Source organism: Oreochromis niloticus, linkage group LG13 (assembly GCF_001858045.2).
Source record: "Oreochromis niloticus isolate F11D_XX linkage group LG13, O_niloticus_UMD_NMBU, whole genome shotgun sequence".
Taxonomy (NCBI): domain Eukaryota; kingdom Metazoa; phylum Chordata; class Actinopteri; order Cichliformes; family Cichlidae; genus Oreochromis; species Oreochromis niloticus.
The window spans coordinates 2,172,047-2,194,307 of record NC_031978.2 but is presented as its reverse complement, the minus strand read 5'-3'; the positions used below and the strand labels follow the sequence as shown (position 1 = coordinate 2,194,307).

The 22,261-nt window shown below is 42.2% G+C and overlaps 1 protein-coding gene across 1 annotated transcript; it reads right to left on the bottom strand.

Moving 5' to 3' along the window:
• Positions 1 to 1,176: 1,176 nt before the first annotated feature.
• On the bottom strand, positions 1,177 to 4,477 carry LOC112841960 (uncharacterized protein K02A2.6-like). Its single transcript, XM_025897474.1, has 2 exons — positions 2,257 to 4,477; positions 1,177 to 1,256 (listed from the first exon to the last, which is right to left on the bottom strand). The coding sequence occupies exons 1-2, from the start codon at positions 3,636 to 3,638 to the stop codon at positions 1,223 to 1,225; spliced, it is 1,416 nt and encodes a 471-aa protein (XP_025753259.1). The 5' UTR covers positions 3,639 to 4,477; the 3' UTR covers positions 1,177 to 1,222.
• Positions 4,478 to 22,261: the final 17,784 nt, after the last annotated feature.

Sequence of the window (22,261 nt, the reverse complement as noted above, 5' to 3'; positions counted from 1 at the left end):
ATATGTAATCTAACAACCTCCAACAGCAGCTCAGAGACATGATTAAGGATTCATCTTCACAGGCTTTATTTACTCTACAGTATGTCACCTATTGTCCTTTTTTCTGCACAGTGCGACCTTTAAGCTCATCTAGAAATAAACACGTGAGTTCAGGTTCTTCTCTGAGCCACAGAAATAGGTTTGATGGTCAGCGGAGGGTTGTACACCCAACATCTCACATATGAAAGGACGGACGAGTTTCTGAGGACGCCTTGGACCCAACAGTCAGAATAACTGAAACTATGCAGCACAGAGGCTACTGCTAATATTATTATTATTATTATTATTGCTATGCAGTGCAGAGGTAATTGAGATATAAACACATAAATAAAAACATGTTTCCTGAATTTCTTGGGTTACTGTTTAGAAAAGGTTTTTCAGCCTGACGTGATTAATAACGACATCTTTGATCCGTGTTACAGCTGTAGGTTTGTGTTGTTGGACGTCTCTTTGCGTGTGTTTTCTTTAGGTTCATTTTTATTTTGTTGCATTTGTTTTTAACTTTATTTTTTAACTTGCATGTTTTTGTTTGTTTTTGTCTTTTTTCTTCATTTATTTTGTGTTTTTTGTCTTTGGGGACTTTGCAGCTGTGTCCAGATTCATAGGCTGCATCCTCCGGCCTTCGTGGTCTACATGGGCCGGCTCCTTTGAAGACCGAGAAGTAACTGTGAAATGGGACAGTCTAGCCTTCAGATCTGCGTCACCGCTGTCTCGGTTGTGTGATTCTTACTCTGAATCTGAATAAATACACGGGCCACTGTGTGCGGTAAGACCAACTCTTTTACTTCCTGTATTACCGTCCCCCGGCATGCATTGCCAGTGCATAACACGTAATTACACAATCAAACAGTGAACACATACTGCCCATACAACAAATCTACCAGAGACAATTATGAATACACCACATCTCCCTTTTTAAACAAAAGCAGATTATTACTTTTCTCAGGACAGAACTTTCGACCAGACTACCTTTTGATTCTTTTTTTTTCTCTTTTTCAAAGCCATACAAGAACATCTGGCAAACAATCTGCATTACATTTTATCGTTTTGTTTTTGACAACTCTTTTCGATTTATTTTACTGTGCTCTTGTAGAGCAAAAAAGTTGTTGTTATATAACTGTGTTATAATGGTTTTGTAAACCATTATAACACAGTTATATAACAACAACTTTTTTTTTCTCTCTTACAGATCTAACTTTTTAGGTTTAACTATTGCCCTCTGTTAGGGTTCAGAAATTGAGGAGGAAGACCAAAAATAATGACCGCTGATCCTGCCGGGTGCAATTAGACGACATTTTAATGAATACACATGTGGAGTCCAACACTGTGCAGATTCAGTGTTGAACTGTCTTACAATAGTCAGAACAAAGACTTTATAGGGGTGAAATAGTACAGCCCCCTTCTGTTGCCAGGCAGACTCAAGATCTCCTACGTCAATCCAAAACCACAACTGTTCAGTTAACTTTGACATAGTTTAAAAAGAACATTGTCTTCGCGTCGAAGCCAGGTGTCTTCCTGTTGTCCCCGGACGCTCGCTTATCTGTCTGGAACATCGGGCACACGTTCTGCACAAACTGTCACTCATGCAGGCACAATTTTGCAGTCGCAAGCAAAACATGATTAAACTCTTACCTACTCAAATGAGTCTAATACTGTGTGTGTGTGTGTGTGCTGTGTGCTGTGTACGTGTCATGACCTCTCCTGCACCCCGGCTCACCTCACACCTCTAGTCATCTTCAGACATAAGGCCCGCTCGTACACAGCTGAAACTATATGTGTCTGTATGTGTGTGTGTATGTGTGTAATAATCTTGACTGATATATAAAATGTATAAAACAAATGTTTCACTCTAACACAACTACTTAAAGCTTAATCAAAGCTTAATCAAAGATATAAATGCATAATAAAATAACCTGCTCTTAGCTTGCACTTAGACTCTGCTTTCAGTTTCACTTTTGCAAGGCATGTAACTTCCTGTCTTATTTTGGCACAGAGTTACTCTTTCACACTGCAGTCTGCATATAAACATTTAAGATTATAGATTCAACTCAACAGTCTAAAGTGGTTCTTACTGGACTTGTAATAAAAGCTTAATTGGGTGCCAATATGTTTAAACATCTAAATGCAATATCAATATTAATAATTAATGGAATAGTAATAATGATCATAAAAATAGCAGCAAATAATAGCAGCATAATATTTTACTCCTCCTGACACCTCCCTGACTTGGTTCTGACAACATCAGTGTTAACAGGTGTAGCAGGGCTCACACTGGGTGTTTGAGGCTTCTGTAACACAGGCACATTAGCAGGTTCATGCACTGGTGAACTTAAAGGAATCAAATGCACGCGATTACGCCTCACGGTCCCTTGTGGTAACTCCACCGTGTATGATCGGGGTGTAGAGTGATTTTGGATAACAGTGCCTGCAGTTTTGACATCAGTCACCCAAACTTGCTCTCCTGGGGACAGGCTGCATAAAGGTTTTGCGCGGTGGCGCCTGTTGAAGTTTGCCATGTCCATCATCCTCTTCTCCCTTTCCTTTTGAGCGAGCAGTGCGTTGTCTGGCAGTGTAGGCTCCAGCTGCGATGGAAGTATCGGCAGTGTGGTTCGCAGACGTCTGCCCATTAAAAACTCTGCGGGGCTGTATCCGGACTGCAGTGGCGTAGCTCTATAGGCAAGAAGAGCTAGATAAGGATCAGCTGCTTTCTTCAGAAGATTTTTTACAGTTTGCACAGCACGTTCTGCTTCTCCATTACTTTGCGGAAACTTGGGGCAGCTTGTGATGTGTTTAAAGCCGTATGCTGCCGCGAAGTCTGTAAAGGTTTGACCTGAATACTGCGGCCCATTATCAGACATGAGGACCTCTGGGATGCCATGATGGGCAAAGAAAGATTTCAGGTGGGTAATGACATTGATTGATTTTGTTCTGTGTAACAAAGCAATCTCAACAAATCTAGAGTGATAGTCAACAGCGAGAAGGTAAGTTTTCCCTCCCAGCTCAAAAAGATCTGTCCCCACTTTCTGCCATGGGCGGGCAGGATATTCTGTTGGCATGAGTGGCTCACTGTTATTGTGTCTTTCTTGAATACATGTTTTGCACTTGAGCACCATCTCAGAGATTTGTTGACTCAGCCCGGGCCACCACACTGTTTGGCGTGCACGAGCTTTACATTTTACAACACCTTGGTGTCCTTCGTGTAGTTTTTCCAGCACCTTGTTTCTCATTGCTGAAGGAATGACAAGCCGTGTGTCTTTTAGCAAAAGGCCGTCTTTAACAGTGAGCGTGGCTCGGTCAGGCCAGTAATTTCGCAGTAAAGGCTCTTGTTTTGCATGATCTGGCCAGCCTTCGGTGCACATGTCCATGACACGAGCACACACACTGTCGCTTTTCAGTTGTTTCTTCAGTGTTTGCATATATGATGAACTGACAGGCATGTTTGCTACAATACTGTCCACATATATGTCTGTGCTTTCCATCAGCTCTTTGTCTGACATGTTCATTGGTTTTTTCAGCGGTGAGCGGGACAAAGTATCCGCTGTCCAGAGCGATTTCCCTGGGGCGTACTGCACAGTGTACGAGTAACGCATGAGTCTCATTCTGAATCGCTGGATCCTGGGTGGCAAGAGATCCAGAGCTTGTCCTCCCAGTAAAGAAACGAGAGGTTTGTGGTCCGTTTCGAGACAAAAATGTTTACCAATCAGGAAATCACGAAAACGCTCACACGCCCATGTAGACGCCAGTGCCTCTTTTTCCACTTGTGCGTATCGTTGTTCTGTAGGAGAAAGGGACCTCGATGCATACGCCACTGGTCACCATCCTTCTTCCCACAGCTGCAAAAGAACACCTCCGAGACCATAGGATGAAGCATCTGCTGATACTTTAATGTCTCTGTTGGGGTCATACATTGCGAGCACTTGGGGTGAGGTCAGGGCATCTCGTAATGTTTTGAAAGCTCTCACTTGGTCAGTTCCCCAGTACCATGCATTCTTTTTGGAAAGAAGATCTCGCAGGGCTTTGTCTTTTTCAGCTAAATGGGGGATGAACTTGCCCACTTGATTCACCATGCCCAGAAAACTGCGCAACTCCGACACATTAGTTGGCTCTGTCATTTCTGTAATTGCCTCCGTTTTCTTCGGGTCAGGACTGATTCCTGTGTCCGCTATGATGTGACCCAAGAAAGCAACCTTGCTCTGGGAGAGCTCGCATTTTTCGACATTCAGGGTTATGCCTGTTCTTTCCAATCTTTGCAGTGTAGCATGGAGACGGGAATCATGCTCCTGATGGTTACGTCCCCACACCAACACATCGTCAATGTGACACACCACTCCTTCGAGACCCTCGATGACCTCCGCCATCATGCGCTGAAAGTGTTCGGGCACTGAGTTGATCCCAAACGGTAGGCGGTTAAAATGGAACCGGCCAAAGGGTGTGATGAAGGTGGTGAGTTTGGCAGACTCATCGGACACGGGAATCTGCCAGAAGCCCATGTTAGCGTCCAGTTTGCTAAACACTTTGGCTCCTGCGAGCATTCCAAGACTTTGTTCAACCGATGGCAGCACATATTTTTCTCTGCACACATACTCATTTAGTCCAGTAAAGTCTACACAAAGTCGCAGCCTAGGGGTGTTCTTCTTTTGAACAACAACCATGCCGGCACACCAGTCCGTTGGTTCCTCAACTTGGGTAATGACACCAAGCTCTTCCATTCGTTGGAGTTCCTCCTTTACTCTTCCCATTAGAGGCAGAGGAAGCCTTCGCGGAGTTTTGAGCGAGTATGGCACAGCATTCGGTTTGAGTTTAATGTGATAGGCTCGCTGCACTTTCCCTAGACCATTGCAAAGTTTAGGGTAAGTAGTCTTCAGAGTGTCCATTGAAACCGCGTCAACTCACACCAGCAGGCCAAGAGCCGTGATGGCGGGCAGGCCTAGCAGTGGAGTGCTCAGGTTTCTTACAACATAGACCTTCTCTGTTGTCTGTTTTGCTCCGTAGTTGAGCTGTAGCTTTGTAAAACCTGCAACGTCCAGTGGTGTTTTCCCAGGGCCTAACAAAGGTTTTTCTGGCTGCTGGAGAACTGGTCTGTGTTTGTTAGCAAAAATCTTTGATAAGTCCGAGTCAGCTATTACAGTCACATCTGCTCCAGTATCCAGTTTGAAAGTGATTTTTGCATCTTTCACTTGTATGATGGCTGTCCACGCCTGGCCGTCACTGGAAACTGAGCCTAGGAAGAAACCTTGCTCCTCTTCCTCCTCAATACTTTGCACTGTCTTGCTTTGTCTGCAGACGCGCTGGTAGTGACCTTTTTTCCCGCATAAATGACATTTTGCATCATTTGCTGGGCACTCGGGTTTCGGATGTGGAGAGCCTCCGCACTTGTAGCATTTATTACTTTGTCTCTTGCCAAATTGCTGTTGTGTTTTGACAGTTTTATTTTTGAACATGTTGAACTTTGTTTTGTCGTGCTTTTGTATCACTCTGTCAACTGTTTTCGCATTTACTTGCATTACATGTGTTTCACTTCTCAAAGCTGACTGTTGCTTTTTGATTTCTTCTGACTGCCTGGCCATATTTATAGCTTTATCCAAGTCCAAGTCTTTTTCCATCTGCATGCGCTCAGACAGCCTCGTGTCGGCCAAGCCCACTACTATTCTGTCTCTTATCAGCTCATCGTGGAGCGGTCCGTAGTTACAGTGTTCTGCTAATGCATGCAAGGCAGTCACGAATGCATCAACAGTCTCATTCGACTCTTGTTTGCGCATATTGAAACGTGCGCGCTCATAAACAACATTTTTCCTGACAATGAAAAAGTTGTGGAAGCTGTCTCTCACTTTAGCATAGTCCCGCTGGTCTACATCACTTAACTTTAGTCCTCTCAGGACGTCATCCGCTTCGTCTCCCATACAATATATGAGTGTTCACTTGATTTTCCTCCGAGCTCGCAGACAGATTACTTGCCTGACGGAATCTCTCGAAGCGACGGACCCATCTTGTCCATTCGTGTGGTTTGGAAAAATCAAAGGGCTCCGGTGGTTGGATGCTAAACGTAGCGCTGGGAGTGCTAGCCGCGGTGCTAACTCCTGCCCTCGGACGATCGTCTGCGTCGTCATTCAGCATTTCGTTTCCACCTTCCCCTTCTCCTCACACTCGGCAGATGTATGGAGTCTTACAAGTCACACAGCACTTCTGACACCATGTGTGATTCTTACTCTGAATCTGAATAAATACGCGGGCCACTGTGTGCGGTAAGACCAACTCTTTTACTTCCTGTATTACCGTCCCCCGGCATGCATTGCTAGTGCGTAACACGTAATTACACAATCAAACAGTGAACACATACTACCCATACAACAAATCTACCAAAGACAATTATGAATACACCACATCGGTGGAGTTTAATAAACTTTGCCGTCTGCTCCTTGCTATCTAAAATATAACAGGACACTGGCGTAAACTCTCGACCGTCTCACACTTCTGTTTAATCTGTTTTCTGTTTGACATTTATTCAGCTGTGTGAAAACTATAACTTTAATCTCAGCCAAACTGATTTACTCAGGAACAAATAAAATACTGAAAAAAGCCAAACAATAAAATTTTTAAGTTATCTGAGTGATTATATATCATGTTTAACCCATTAACTGTAGAAAACATGGACGATGCGACAGCTCCCCAAAAATGAAGCCAAAACGTCTCTATCGCCCCCTGGTGTCTGGCTGCAGTATAGGTCATAAACCCCGCCTCCTCCATGTTAGCGGCAGTGTTGCCAACTTAGCGACTTTGTCGCTATATTTAGCGAGTTTTCAGACCCCCTAGCGACTTTTTTTCTATAAAAAGTCGCTAAAAAAAGACGTGAAAGCGCGTATCGCTTTTACTCTCAACAAGCAGCGGGTGCTGTAACGCAGTCAGTTCTTCTTTTACTCTTTTACTCTTATGCTGTTTTGTGGATCACAAGGTTTAAAACTACTTATAAACACACACACACAAAGTAACTCCACCAGAGTGCCTATTTCGGGTCACTTTTGCCGGTCCAAGCCCGGGTAAAGGAGCAGGGTTGGAATTGTGACATTAAAAAAAACAATAATTGCTAAAAGAAATTTAATTTGTAGTTCTAAATAAACTCTAAATGCATTTAAGGCGTTTTTTACTCACTTTATGTCTCTTCCACGATGTTATTTCTCTCTCCAACAACATAGGTTACAATTATATTAGCGTGACCAATTATGCAAATTAGGTGATGACATCATTTAGCGACTTCTAGCGACTTTTAGGACAACCAATAGCGATTTTCCTTACTGAGGAGTTGGCAACACTGGTTAGCGGATGGGACTGGGGTCAGACTAAAATAAATTTATTCTCCTTAGATAATTTTTTTTCCAAAGATTCTTTCTTTTGTTATCAATAGTTCTCATCATGCTGATTGATGTCCAAGGGGTCTCCTTTCCCATAAGTTTGATTCTAATTCCTACCGCGGTGATGTTAAATTGGGGTGAAACGTCATCATAGCAGCTTTGACTGGCAGCTGCAGTCACGGAGAAACTTGCGTATCTGTGTTCGGGAATAGCAGATAGAGCGTAGGCTCTGAGAGGAGGGCCAGCGTTTACGCTACGAAAACACGACCGAGTGTTTTAACCTGACAGCCTGAGGTGTTCTTCAGTAAACTGGACTACCCGACAGAAGGACCCGAGGCCCCGCTGCACTTTTTCGGTAAGTTAATCGTGTTTGTAAGCTAATCCGTAACTACCGTCCTTAGCTATGTCCTGAGACCTAGCTAGCTAAAATGAGCACTCGGCTGTCAGGGTTCGTTTAGCTAATCTGTGCAGGTGAATGAATTTACTAAAGAAATCAAGAGAAACGCCCCGGGCTGCTCAGTCACTAATTACCGTTACTGTACTTTTATTACAAGTATTATACTGTAAAAGCATCAGGCTGCACCCTGCTGCAGCTCCTGTGCAGAGCTGAATATTAAATATGTGCAAACAACAGCATGTTTTCAGTCTCTTGCCACATCTGTAAAGACAGTAACATCTTTTTTTAAAAGCTTGTACTTCAGTAACTCCTCATTAATCAGGAACTATGGATTAAAGTACTGTAGTGTACTGTAATACTGAAAAAATGTAAGAGAAGAACTTCAGATCAGCTTTATTTCAATTTTGAGGGATAAAATTTATATCTGAGTTTGATGGTTCTGTTCTCTTTGTGATTACAGGGGCTGCCCTCAGATTCAGACCTCAGCACCACCCAGTGACAGCAGACAGATCATCCAACATGTTAACTGCAAAATGAACTGATGAAAACAGTGCAAAGGTTAAAGTACCACATGTGCTGTAGTGAAAGCTGCAGCTGTTTTATTGATAAAGTTAAAGACAAAAAAACAAAAGGATTAATCACTCATGTAACTGTGTCACTATATATCAGCATTAACAGGACCTCAGTTTGGTGTTTCACAAAGCTGCTGATCTCAGACCTGCACAGCTTCCATTTTAAACACTTGATGTACTCAGCTGCATGAAGAGCACATGAGATTTTCTCTGACACAATTTAATAAAACCTGATGAAGGTCAAAGGTCGTCACTTGTATGTTGAACTACAAACTTGTCATCTGGAATTTTTTCACAGTTTTTTGCAGATAGTGTGTTATTTACCATAAAGTGATGCAGAGTTATTCATACCAGAGTAACCAGAGAGGATCATATATTTTTAAATATATAACTTTCTACAGGACTGAATATAATATCTTTATGTAAAAGTCTGGAGCCTCTGGGGAGTATCCGAGTATTTATAACATTACACAAACCAAAGGTCTCCATCACAGTGTTCATGAAATGCTGGGTTTATCCATCTCCTGGATCGGGCCTACGGAGGAGTGCTGAAGATTTCCCTGTGAGGGAGCTGCTGGTGAAGATCATGAGTCCTGCTTGATCTATGCGATGAGCTTCAGTCTTCCTGGTGTTTCTTAAATGATGCCTCTTTCAGTGGGTCAACAGCACCTCTGGCACAGGACAGCTGTGATGAAAGAAAAGGAAGAAGTTTCTCCAAACCTCTGGACCCAGGAAACCCAGCTTGGTCCTGATGGTCTCCCTCACTAGTTTCTCTCCAGGGTGAATGTAGCTGTTGATATAATATGGACTCTGTTATTAAATGAAAAGAACAAATTAGACTGCACTACTGAAACGTTCTGCTGATGTTTTTAAAGTCTCCATGTTACCAGGCTGTAGAGGGCTCTGAAGATTTAAACAGTTTTAGATCCATTACACTCACAGTCTTATGTTAAAATCTCAAAGGACAGCATTATATGTTTGATATTAACAGTAACTCTGGGCCTCTGTAGAGTGTGCAGATGATCTCATCGCTGTCTAAAAATGGATAAAAACAAACATAAGAAGTGCTGAATCCTTCAATAACACAGACTATTAGAGTAGCAGGTGTGTAGCATCGCTAACTAGCTAGCAACAAGCCTCCAACACAGCGCGTATGCTAGCGGCTAATCTAGCAAACGAATGAACAACAGAGTGATTTTAGAACTATAAGATGATCAGCTGTGTGTCTTTTTTTTATAACAGTGACATGTTTGTATTTACCTTAATTAAACGAGTCGTCAGTCGCGGTAAACCAGCAACAAAACTCGAGCAGCCGGTCTACGTAAAAAGTGTAGAGGGGCGTGTTTGCGGTCATGTCCAGCGGGTGTGTGGGCGGGAGCGTTACACAGTCGCTCCACCTCAAGTCACTACTGCGCAGACTCTGGCTCCAAATTTGCAAGATGGCAGCCTCCACAAGCGGGATATTTTGGCTTCATTTTTGCACAATGGGAGGAGGCGGAGTCGCGTCGTCCATGTTTTCTACAGTCAGTGGTTTAACCTGAGTAGCAAAAGACCGCAGGGGTTTGAAAACCATGAAGCTGGGAGTCTGCTGTTCTCGCCGACTCGAGTGACCCTTGACCTCCCGGCTAGCGATCGAGCTGGTGGGTAACAGACGTCTCTGAAAACGTTGGAGCTTCAGCACCCCCAAAATTGTTTTGTTGTTTTTGTTGTTTGCTTCAGCACCCCCAAAATGAATCAAAGCACCCCCAAAGATTTCTTACTTTTTTGACAATATTTGCTGTTTGTGTGACACACTAGTTAAAATATAAAAAGCATACAGTACTTGGTTGAGACGTAACATTTTAACAACAAAAGTATAGATAACCCCTCCCCCCTCCCAAAATGGTTTGTTCCAGCTCGCCTCTCCCCCACTCTGGCTGTAGCATCCTCGCTGCTGGAGCGATGGTGGCTGAGACGCAGTGGAGCGGAGGTGGAGTGCCTGGCGTAAAACAGGACATATTAGCTACATTTAACCTTCAGTTACTCTTTATATCGTTAGGTAGGAGTCAGACCATGTTTCTTTTTAACTGAAAAACCTTACACCCAGGTAACCTGCAGTGTTGAAAACTTGTTTTCCGACGATGTTTGCTACCCTACAATCCGTCCTACTCTGTAGTAAATTCAGCGACATTTGACCGTCCTGTTGCTCCCATTGAAATGTATACAGCCTATTTAAAATCTAAAACTTAAAATTGTCTGTAGCTTCTGTTGTTACCACTGTCCTGTTTGAAATGGATACTAACTAGCTAACTGACTGAATGCCCATTAACCTTATAACTCCTGTTGTGTGTGTGTGTGTGTGTGTGTGTGTGTGTGTGTGTGTGTGTACAGAGAGACAGCCAGGTTCATAATGGATATAAGGAAGTTTTTTTTGTTGTTGTTGTTGTTTTAAAGGAGCCACATTCAGGTAAAAGTGTAAAAGCAAATGATCTGTCACAGGGGCGGATCTAGAAGGGTGGCATGGGGTGGCAAGTGCCACCCTAAAATGATCCCTTGCCACCCCAGTTTTGCATATGACAGTGTTGTTTATTAAAATAAGATAGCATTAACAGTTTGAGCGTAGTTACAGTCAACAGTGAATATAAATGCTAAAACTGAAGATATTGGATAGTGCCCCCCCCTCCACTATTAACAAATGGTTCAGCCCATAGCAGGACCGGCTTTTTTCTTGTTTTCAGCAGCAAGCGATGCTTATGATTGTGCCAGAGCACATTTTGAACAACACCATGGGAATTTCGGATTTTACACAGGTGGTTGGATGTTACACTCTGGAAATGGAAGGAAGGTGAGTGTTATTAACCCTCTGTGGTCCACGGACACGCTGCACCTCCAAATCACATGACTGATGTAAGCTGACACAGCAACAAGCTGCAGCCACACTGAGTCTCTATTTCAGCCCACATTGAAAGTTCGGACTTCAAAGTTTTTACATTTTAATTACAGGCCAGTAAATCCAGAGTTATGATAATATATATAAGCCACGCTTTTTTCTAAATACTGTCGTCACGTTTTTGTGTGTGTTTTAAGCGTTTTCTAAGGACAGTAAAGAAAGGAAAGAAAGCCAAAATGTACCATGTTGACCAATTTTTTAAAAAGTCACCACGTGGGATTTGGTTGTTTAGGCAGAGGGAAAAGTTTTGGTAACGGCAGCGAGACAGAGCGAGCGAGTGAGAGAGAGAGAGAGTTTTTAGATGTGGGAGATTTGTGATGTTTAGTGTGGAGTGTATACTTAGTGTGTTGTGTTGTCTTGTGTAGTTGTTCTGTTGTGTAGTCATTGTTTTGTCTTGTGTGTCAGTGAGGGCACTAATGAATGTCACTGAGGCACATTTGCAACGTAAACACTGTCACTAAGTAGAAAACCAGCGGAGTGATACACCTGCTGTTGTCAGGCCTGCAGGTTAGTCCCTGTGCTCTTCTGTCTTTTGGTGGACAAACTTAATTTTACTGGCACACATCATTTGTGGGGCATCTTATTGCGACACCTGATTGTTCTCTCATTTTAGTTTTAGTAATATTTTTAAATGGTTGTACAAAATGAAAGAAACAGCATTTTTAGATAAATAGTTGTATATGTTTACAAAAGTACAATTTATATTTGCATTTCAAGTTATAAAAATTTACTCAAAATGTCTGTGTTTTGTTTTTTTTACAGTAAAAAATACTACTAGGATTTTAAGTTCTTTGTGTGATTTCAGATCAGTAACATTAATGCAGTATGTCAGTGAAAAAAACAACTAAATTCAGTTGAGCTGAAAAGATCCCAAACAAGGCAAGGAGGAAAAAACTAAATGAAACAATTTGAGGGTGAAATACAAACGTAAACTCAAAAGGAGTCAAAAATGGCCGCTTGTATTTCAGACCTCAGAGATCCAACAAATCATGAAAAATTAGGTTTAAATTTTTGTTCATGACAGTGCAGATTTCTGACATTTTGTGTAATTTAAGCTGTAACAATGTGATTGGTTTCTAACAAAAAACAGTGAAACTTAAGTTAGACGTGTGTTTGTAAATGAACCGCCCCATGTTGTGTAGCTTTCTGGGTTTTATACTTATTGGGCTCCATATTCATTTATTATACAGGCTGTACAGTACATAACATCAAAACTCACATGTTTTATGTAACTAAAGTGTGTAATTATGTGGGCTACAGACAATAATTAAGTTATAGACTATATTTATATGAAAAACGTGTATACTTACTGCATTTGAATCATTTTAACCATATGTAACCACCTGCATACGTGTTTGAAAAAAAAGGCTTTGATTTTGCCACCCCATTTGATTTCTTTGCCCCCCTCATGCCACCCTAAGAAAATTTCTCTAGATCCGCCCCTGATCTGTCAATCAAGAATAATGTTGGATCAGTGTTTCAATATTTATATCTTTTATTAGATGTACATGTGGTTTCGTTATTTGCCTTTTGTTTGAAAGTACACTGAGAGAGGACTTTTCATTAGTGATCTTAATAGTATTTTTTTCATATTAATGTAATTTTTCATCTAATTGCATACAATCTATTTATGTATGATTGTCAGTCCAAAGAGGGAGAGAGAAAGTACAAGGTAAGGAAGAACCAGGTAAGAAAACAGACAGGGAACAGTGACGGGCAAAACATAAACTGTTAAACTGACAAAGAGAAAAAACCTGATTTTACTCACACAATCAGGAAGTTGCGTTCTCCCTATATTAAAGCTGCTATACAGAAGCTGCAAAACAAACTGGGTTGAAACATTTTTGACCCTCTTTAACAACATTCCAACATTATCATTGATTGGGGAGATGAAAATTAATGATTTATTTTTATGTGGTTCAGCCACAACTCTACTAAAACCTCAGCCAGTAATAGGTGGGCCAACTTTTGGACTGTCCAGTTGTCTGTATGACTGCCGCAGTACAGTATCAGAAAGTGCCAAACAGCCCTGGTGGAGTGAGGAGCTGTAGAGAGAAGCAGATGCTCTGTTTATATTCTAAAAATGTTTTAAGCTTGTTTCAAAGATTCTGTACTGCAGTTTTAAATGTTTTCTTAAAGCACACATACACTTAACAGTGTTTCTCAAACTTTTTACAGTGTGAGAAAATGTCAAGCTCTCAAGTACCACTATGAAAGCATGAAACTCATAAATCTTACAACACAAAATTAGTCTTATTGAATTAGTAAAATTTGTGTCTGCAGTAAAGATACATTCTACCACAGGCAAAGTTGCCTCTATTATTTATAGTTTTTTATTAATATTTTGTAATAATTTATTCTGTTTTGGGATAATTTTTTATGTATCTGTATTATATTATACATTCACATTAAAAGTGAATCTCTGTCCATAAATTGCACTCAGTTTACTTTTTACTCACTATGAGCATCATTCATTATTCTCCCGCAGTAATTAAGGTTAGGATATGTATTTTTTTTATTCCAGTCCATTCTTCTTTAGCAGCATTTAAATAACCTTTATCAGATTTGATGGTTTTGTTACAGACTTTTCAAAAAAGTGTTTTGTTTTTCTTTCACAGATGTGGGGATTAAATTTGTGTTAAAATGTACAAAACAGTGATGTCATGGTTTGAGACGAGGACCCAGGCACAGAGAGACTTGATGAATTTAAGAATCTTATGATTTTTTAAAGAAATTTGCAGACTTGCTCAGAGATGGTAAAATTTTGATGACTGATAACGGAGACGAAGACAACAGACGAAGAGGACAGGGAGGAACAGGGGTTTAAATGCACCAAGGAGACAGTCAGAGGGAACTCGGGACAACTGGAGACATTTGAGGATGCAGGGACCGACAGAGACGGGGAAGAAGTCTCATCGTGATGTGTAATGTTTATCTTGCCTGGCTGGGCAGCTCTCTGGGTGCTTAGTAGGGGTGGGTTTTAATAATCGATTCATCGATTAAAATCGATTCTGGCTTGGATAACGTGAAATCGATTCATTAAAATCCTGAATCGATTTTTTAATATAAATTTATTTTGCCTGAAACGCCAGAATCTCAGGTGAAACCTCACAAAATTTCAACAACCACCAAACAGCTAAGAGAGTAAATGAGAGCAGGTACACGGATTCTGCACAAAGACGTAAACACACAGCGCGGACCCGCGGATCAGAATCAGTGAGATGTCGCCTTTCTCACCCGACGGGCGCTGCAGCTTTAAGCGGCTGTGCGCGCTCCCGCGGACGGCAATCACTTTCTGGCACAACAACAGCACGGACACGGTCGGGGCTGAAAGCGACAGCTCGCTGATCCTGATGTTTCGGCGGGTCCGCGCTTTGTGTTCACGCCCTTTTTGCGCTGATTCTAAAGCTGTTAGTTTGATCTCTCTCCAAACAATATTGACCGAACCAGCAGCAAAAGAAGATCCAAACTACGCTTCACATAAACAACAACAACTCTGACTTTTCCTGTTTTGCTTCCACCACGATAAAAATCACACTTCATGCACAGCTCTCTCTCTCTCTCTCTCTCTCTGTACTTCAAGAACAGTTTCCCGTCTAAAAATCTGTTTTCTGCATTATTCGCTTGCTTGTTACGCACCAGTCTACCGTTGTTTACAGCCTGTCGGACGCTGTTTTTTTCCCCCTTTTACTTACTTCCGAAAAGAAAACCTAATTTCTGCCGTTCAATACTGAACAAATTTAAAACTTTTTAAAATTATGCAAAATGCAAAACGCTTGGTGTCTCTAATAAAACCTCTGTAACATCAGAGGTAACGTTCATATGTTGATTAATGGTTTTCTTTCGTTTTTGATGTACTGCAGAATATTTTTATAAAATCCCAGCCCAGGAAAATCACCTTCATGTTTTTCTGTGTTTTATCTTCAGCTACTTTGACACAAAGGCATCTGCTGTGACGCTCACACCTTTGATAAAGTCTTGCGTGTGTCAGCTTCCTTTTTATAGCTACAAAAATATGTAAATGTACTGATCTGAATTATAATATTTCTGACTGTCAAAATTTCCCAGATTCAAATCGAATTTAATTGAATTGGATCGAATCGATTCGGGACCTTGTGAATCGGAAACGAATCGATTCTAGAAATCAGTGACGATACCCAGCCCTAGTGCTTAGCACCCCCAAAGCTCTGATCCTAGAATCGCCCCTGATTAAAAGTTTATTTTGTGACCCAGAAAGATTAATAAGAGTAATATTAAAACTTAGTAGGATCCGCCATTGCTCGAAACTGGAATTGGCTGGGCCACGCTATGAATTCTGGGATATGGTGGGCCACGAAGGACGCATCCGACCGATCCTGGGAAAAGGAGGACGCATTTGTCGGCTGCATTCGGAGGAGTCTATGAATTTGGACAGCCTTCGTCACGTCGCTGTGACGTAATCGGTCTACAAATGCGGCCTCAGGAGGACGCAGCCTTTGGACACCCCCTGTGTCTTTGTGTCATCCATTTTAGTCATTTTCATCTCTTTGTGTTTGCTTTTAAAGGTTTTTTGTTTTGCTTTGTGTGCTGTTGTAGTCCATTAATGCCTCTGCAGGTCATCATTGTGTCTCTGTGTGTTTTACAGACTCAGTCATGTTCCAGTTGGACTTCTTTGGCCATCTCGGAGCGTGCTGGAAGCTGAGCTGGTTTAAAGTGAATGAGCAAGCGCAGAGAGACGACCTGGTTTCGCTGCGAGTCTGCGAGTCACCATCACATACGTGATGTGAGCGCTGAGTGTGTGATTAAGTGTGTCTTTAGGATCCATTAGTGTGTGTGAAGGGAGGGCTTAGTGCTGCACATGAATTGTTTTCTGTCTCTTATATGAGCTGATTGAGGAGGAACTGCAGCTGTTGACATCTGGACTCATGCACGCTACATGTGCATTAACACGTGTGATCACTGCGGATGAACTCGAGTTTGTGATGCAGAGCTGCTGCTGGTGGATGCTGGTGGAGTTCAGACCCTCAGAGCTGATTCTGAGGTGGAGCTGACTGCGTGGACTTGGGAACATTAGCATGAATGCAGCGATCCAGGAGAGGGGGGTCAAACCGCAGCTTTAACATCAGGCAGTGGTTCCTAAAGCAGGAGAGATCCCAGCAGGCCTCGCTCTGACGCAACCACCTCACAAACTTGTGCAGCTTGGGTCGCTGCCGGGGTCTCAGTCCTGAAACAGTCGTGGGGAACATTTTAGGAAACCAGGATGTGATGTTTGGATTATGACGCATCCTGAAGGGAACGGAAACAGTAATAAAGAAAATCACGATCAGCGTTCAGAGTCGTCTCACTTACTGCTCTCACGTCTTTGGTTTTTGTGAAACGACAGTACTCAGAGTATTCGAGTAAATGTAGTCTGATTGCTCCAGCATGTCTGACCTCGGTCGGTGGGTGGGGTGGGGTCGGGGGGGGGATTAGCTGGTCGGACTTCCTTCATTTTTCAATCTATTTTAAACACTCCCTTCAGATTAGCCGTCAGAGTCAGAGTGCATCAAATCAAAGAAAATTGCATTAAATTATCCCATTAAGATTATTATATTGGGCTCCAACATTATATAATGGGACAAACTCATCCGCCCCAGCCTTCATCCACACATGAGCTGTGCTGCTGCATGAAAATGGGATTGGACCATTATAATGCAGCAGCTGCAGGACGTCCTCGCTTCATCCTCACTCTCACTGCTCCAAAGGACAAACTACTCTGATTACTTACTGCAGTAAAAGTACTGCACTACCCTGTAACAGGAGTGCTCCGAGTGTCTCCTCGTCCACCTGGGCAGACCCACCTTTCTACCTGTCTCTCCACCTTTTCACTTTCTCCCCCCAGTCTGTGTGTGTGTGTGTTTCGGGGCGGAGCTTTGGTGTACCTGGAGTTATTCTTTGTAACTCTGCATAAGATTGTTAACATTTTAGTTTTCTGACTGAAATTCTTCATTTGCGCTGTCCATGTACTTCCATAATATTCCCAGTAACAGTTTCTGGTATCCTGGAGTGATTTTTATTGGTTCTTTGTATTATGATCTGTTAGTTTGGGCTCCTTGTGTCATCATGTTTTTTAGGCTCTTCCTGTTTTATTTTGATAGTCATTTATCTCAAATGTCTTGTATTGAATTCTGTTTCCTCCTGTCTGTCATAGTTTCACCTGTACCTGGATTAGGTGATTTTTCCTCAGTGTGGCGTCTGTGCTTCCTCCCTTCCTCTCTCACGTGTTTCTCTGACTTTTGGACTATTACTTGTTGATAGTTTGGACAGTTGACCCAAGTCACTTTATACCATAAGGTAAAGAGCCTAGAATAAAGCCGAGAAACAATCACACAACCCCCTTTGAGCCAGCACTTGGTGACAGTGGGAAGGAAGAACTCCCTTTTAAGAGGAAGAAACCTCAGTCAGAAGCAGGGGTTAGTATATGAAGCTGTTTGTTGTTTTCCCTCAGAGGTCCTGTGTGAGGCCACGTCAGTGCTATGGAGTGTCCAGCCTGGATCTGAAGGCTTTGTGTTTTGAGCACAGAAGCAGTTACTTTGGAAAGCAGCAACAATTCACCAAGTAACGGATCTTCATTAGATCCCAGGAAGTCCTGCAGCTTTTCTCATGCGTCGGTCTAAGAGCCGAATAGAAGAGCTCGGCTGTGAGAGTCTAAGAGAGGCTTTGAGGCACCTCGGACATAAACGCCACATCGTTTGGACTTTACAGGATAATTACCAGAAAAATCCATCCATGGGCTCTGAGGGGCAGCGGAGAGTCGGGAAGGTCTGTGCTGTGTGTGTTAGAAACTCCTCTTCCTCCTCTGGGGGCCGGCAGGGGCCTCTGACAGGGCGGCCCCAGGGCTGTTTCCTCCTAATCTGCCGTGTCCTTGGGCCACGGAGGTTTTGTGTCTAATGACTTGTTTTGTGGCCTAAGCAGCAGAGTTAAGCCCCGAGAACAAGAGCAGGCTGAACAATAATAAAAGAATCGATAATAAAAAGCAGTTTAATCTGCCTCTTAATGTGACCGAGGCCGTCTAATCCACGTCTTCCCGGCTGTGCGGCTGCGCCGTGTTTTCCTGCGGGATGAGATGGTGTTTAATCGACTTTGGGAGAATTAGTCATTCCTTATTACCGTCGTGGTTTTTACAGGACTTTCCTGGAAAATCCCATTCAACACACATTTTAATTTCATTTCTGCGGCTCAATCATGTTGAGGGCAATGTAAATAATCCAATAACATTAATCATCATTCCTCTTCTCCTCCAAAAATAGAGGCAGCAGCAGGCGGATTGGACGGGCCGAGACGCTGCCGTTCACTCTCCTTTATTGGTTTTTAGAAGCTCTGATGGTTTTATGAAATGTCATCATGACCCCAATTTACTGAGCGCGAGCAGAACGTTCTTTCTGTTAATCCGAGGGGCACCCGAGCGGCAGCGCTCACCCTGTTTCTGCTTCCCGATGATGCAAAATCACATTTTCACCTGAAAGTCGGCTCCTTCGCCATCGACCGCTCCGTGTTTCTTCTTCCCATTTCTAAAGTAATCCGACTTCCACCAACACGAGCAGCTCACCACGCGTGCTCGCTCCCAGCTGCAGGAAGTTCCAGTGGTTGTGCTACACGCTGCTTTGCTGCAGTTGCTGCATTTGTTTTGCAGTGGTCAGGTTAGTTGCTGTGCTGAATCCACCTGTGCTCAGGTGTGTCTCGTCTTGATCGATCTCTGACGTCGTGCTCTGACGACTCAGCGTGTTTTGATCGATCTGTTTAGTGGTCACGTTATTTTTAATCGTTCTCTTTGTTTCGCAGCTCGTTAGAAGTACTCTGTGACGTAACACTCCTTAAATAACTGTTGTCACTCCTGTTTGGTGTCGGGGGTGCAGGAAGCGTTTCCCTCTGTGGCGACTCGGTGGTGGCGGCGTGCAGCAGGTCGTGACCGTGCAGCAGCTGCAGAGTGCAGATGATAATCGGAGCTGATGAGCTGCAGAGATGATAAGAGATAAATAAGATTCAGCCTAATAAGGCTCAGAAAATAAGGCAGCTCAGTCCAGATGTCTAATCCAGCTGAAGCTGCGTCTTACCAGATGAAAGTGGAATCTTCTATCAATTATTATCCTAACATGCTGAATTATATCCGCAGAAATCCTTCAAATGATTCCCAATAATCCTCCTGATGGGATCACGTGACCCAGAGCACAGGCGGCTCAGGAGCTCAGCGTTCTTACGATGGAAACGGGTTTTTATCCTGATGTCAGCACAAAAACTCAGAAGTCATCAGAAGAAGAAAAGGTCAAAGGTCAAACATTTAACCCTCTGCAGTGCGTTTATCACCTCTCGTAAATCACATCAGCTGTGTGTTGGCCTCTGTCGTCACACAGATGAATGTCAGTTTACCTGTCAGCTGTTTAAACCCGCATGGTGTCCGCAGCCATGTGGGCGCCATGCGGGCTCTTTGTCCCGCCCGTCAGGTTCATAAGACGTGTGGACAAACACACGCTGACATTCTGATATTCATGGACATTTCTCACACATTCATGCTTCATAATGATGAAGAGTCTTCGATTTGAACCTTGAACCCTCAGGGGTAAAAAATAAACGCTGCAGTTCCTCTGACATCCAGCGGGGGCAGCAGTGAGTCAGTCCCATTGACTCCCATGTTACAGCCTGATACACAAACTGATTGGTGTCTAGAAAAAATGTTGCCCTTCACAGCAAATGTACGGGGACGATGATTTTATAACTCACCTGTTTAAAGTTTGGATGATTATGGGCGTGGCCTCTTTGACTAACAGGTGGAAGCGGTGGCTGTAGCTCCTAGCTGTCTGCTAGCCTGAGCTGCACCTCTGCACCGTGTTTGTGCTGTTGGAGCCTTTTGAAGCATTTGTGATGACATCATAAAATGACCACTAATATGGCTGCTGTGAGGTCACTCACTAACAGACCGTGTGAGGAGGCGGAGCCCCAGGTTTAGGAATTCATTTGCTCCCATACTCTCTGTGGATGTTTAGTTTCACAGCTCGCTGAGCTCAGCCTGTTCAGGTCTGCATATGAATGACTGTGCGACCATGTTGTCTTCTGTGACTGTTCCCCTCCAGCAGTGTGCGTCTGCCTCACTGTCGTTTTTCTTACTGGCGTCATCATGATGTGTCTGAACTCGCCGCCGAGGACTATGAGGCTGAACACGACCTAACGAGCAGAGACCTGAGGAGGAACTCTGTGGATGTTCACGCTCGCTGAGCTTTTCTTCCTCGCTGTGTTTCTGTGTCGATTAACAACTTAGCTGGATTATTGTCTCACGCTGACGTAATTGTCTCTAAATGTCATTTGTGTGTAAATCTGCAGGACGATTAGGATCCACTCAGCGAGCTGCTTTTGTTCTGCTCGCCATCAGAGTGATGAAAATAAAAAGGCACAGAAGATTACAGAACCATTAATGTCTCTGCCACCATTAACTGATAAACAGCTATTAGAGGCTTATAGATGAAATTACATATATGGAGCAGAGTGAGGAGGAGGGTTAGGGTCAGACTTCATTCATGAAGGTGTGAAAGTGTGAGAGTGAAAATGATCTGCAGTCAGTTCAACTTCTGACCCTGCATCTTTAACTTGAAGAACACGTGCGTCTCTTTGCATCTCTGCATGTTTGTGATGGTCATCTCTTTGTGTTTGTCTCTCTTTCTTGTGTGTTGGCAGCTTTTGGTGCATCTTAGATTTGTTGTTTGTCTTTCTGCTCGTTTTCATCACTTCTGTCTCTGTGAAGCTGATCCTTTTGTGCCTTGGTTCTTTGTCTCTTAGCCAGTTCTGCTTCTCTGCGGTATTTGTGAATCATGTTCAGGTCAGTGTGAGCACCTTTCACATTTCTTCTACTGTCAAACTTACACACTCTTGTGGTTTTCCCTCTTCATCATACATATATTTTTTTTAAGGCTGTATGTTGTGTGAAGCAGGATTAGACAAAAACACGTTACTGAAATGCTGCAGAGCCCTAAGACTGAATGGAAACTGTGCTGTGGCCAATCAGAGCCTGAGCTCCTGTTCGTGATTCCAGTGATGCTGCAGTTCGCTAATTTTATAAAGACAAGTTACAAACATTTTAACATTTACAAATTCAATGAATCATTCAATCTTTTTTATTATATATAATAATAATATAATTGTAATATATATAATAGAAAAGAATCATTAGCTTTTCTTTATTACTATTATTATTATTATTATTTATTTATTTATTTATTTATTTTTTAATTTATTTAGACAATTGAAGAACAAGTATACATAGTGATGTAGGATATAGAAAGGGTATAAAAAAATCCACAGCTTGCAGTATCTTGAACAAGTTATGTATACAAATACAAGTACGTAAACAAAAAGGTATACTTTAGGAGAAAACAGATAAACAAAATAACTGAAAGAAAATAAATAAATCAATAAATAAAAATAAAATAACATAAATTGTGCTCAAGGTATAAATAAACAACATGTAAGTCAAGTGAAACTATACATTCGACACAGCTCTTGTGTTTTACACGCTTTGGAGTTAGTACTGTTCTTAAGATTCTCCAGATAATTGGAAAACAGGGCTTTAAAAGCAAATATGTTTGGACGCTGTTGAGAAAATTTTGTACAATGTATGTGAAATTTGGCAAAAATAATCAGAAGATTAATAATATATTTTTTCCCTGGAATTATTTTATCGGTATGTGAGAGGCCAAAAAGAATATGTTGAAACTTCAGTTTACATGAGGGATCAATTTTGGTGTTTATAAAATTATTTAGATCAATCCAAAATACATGTGTATAAGTGCATTCCCAAAATAAATGACATATTGTTTCCTCTGCATTGCTGCAAAAAGTACAAAGAGTATCAATATTTTTTTTAAATTTAACCAGATATGTCTTTACCGGATAACATCTGTGGATCAACTTAAGAGTAGCTTCTCTTATCTTATTAGTAATAATAAATTTCCTTGATAGAATCCAATTATTA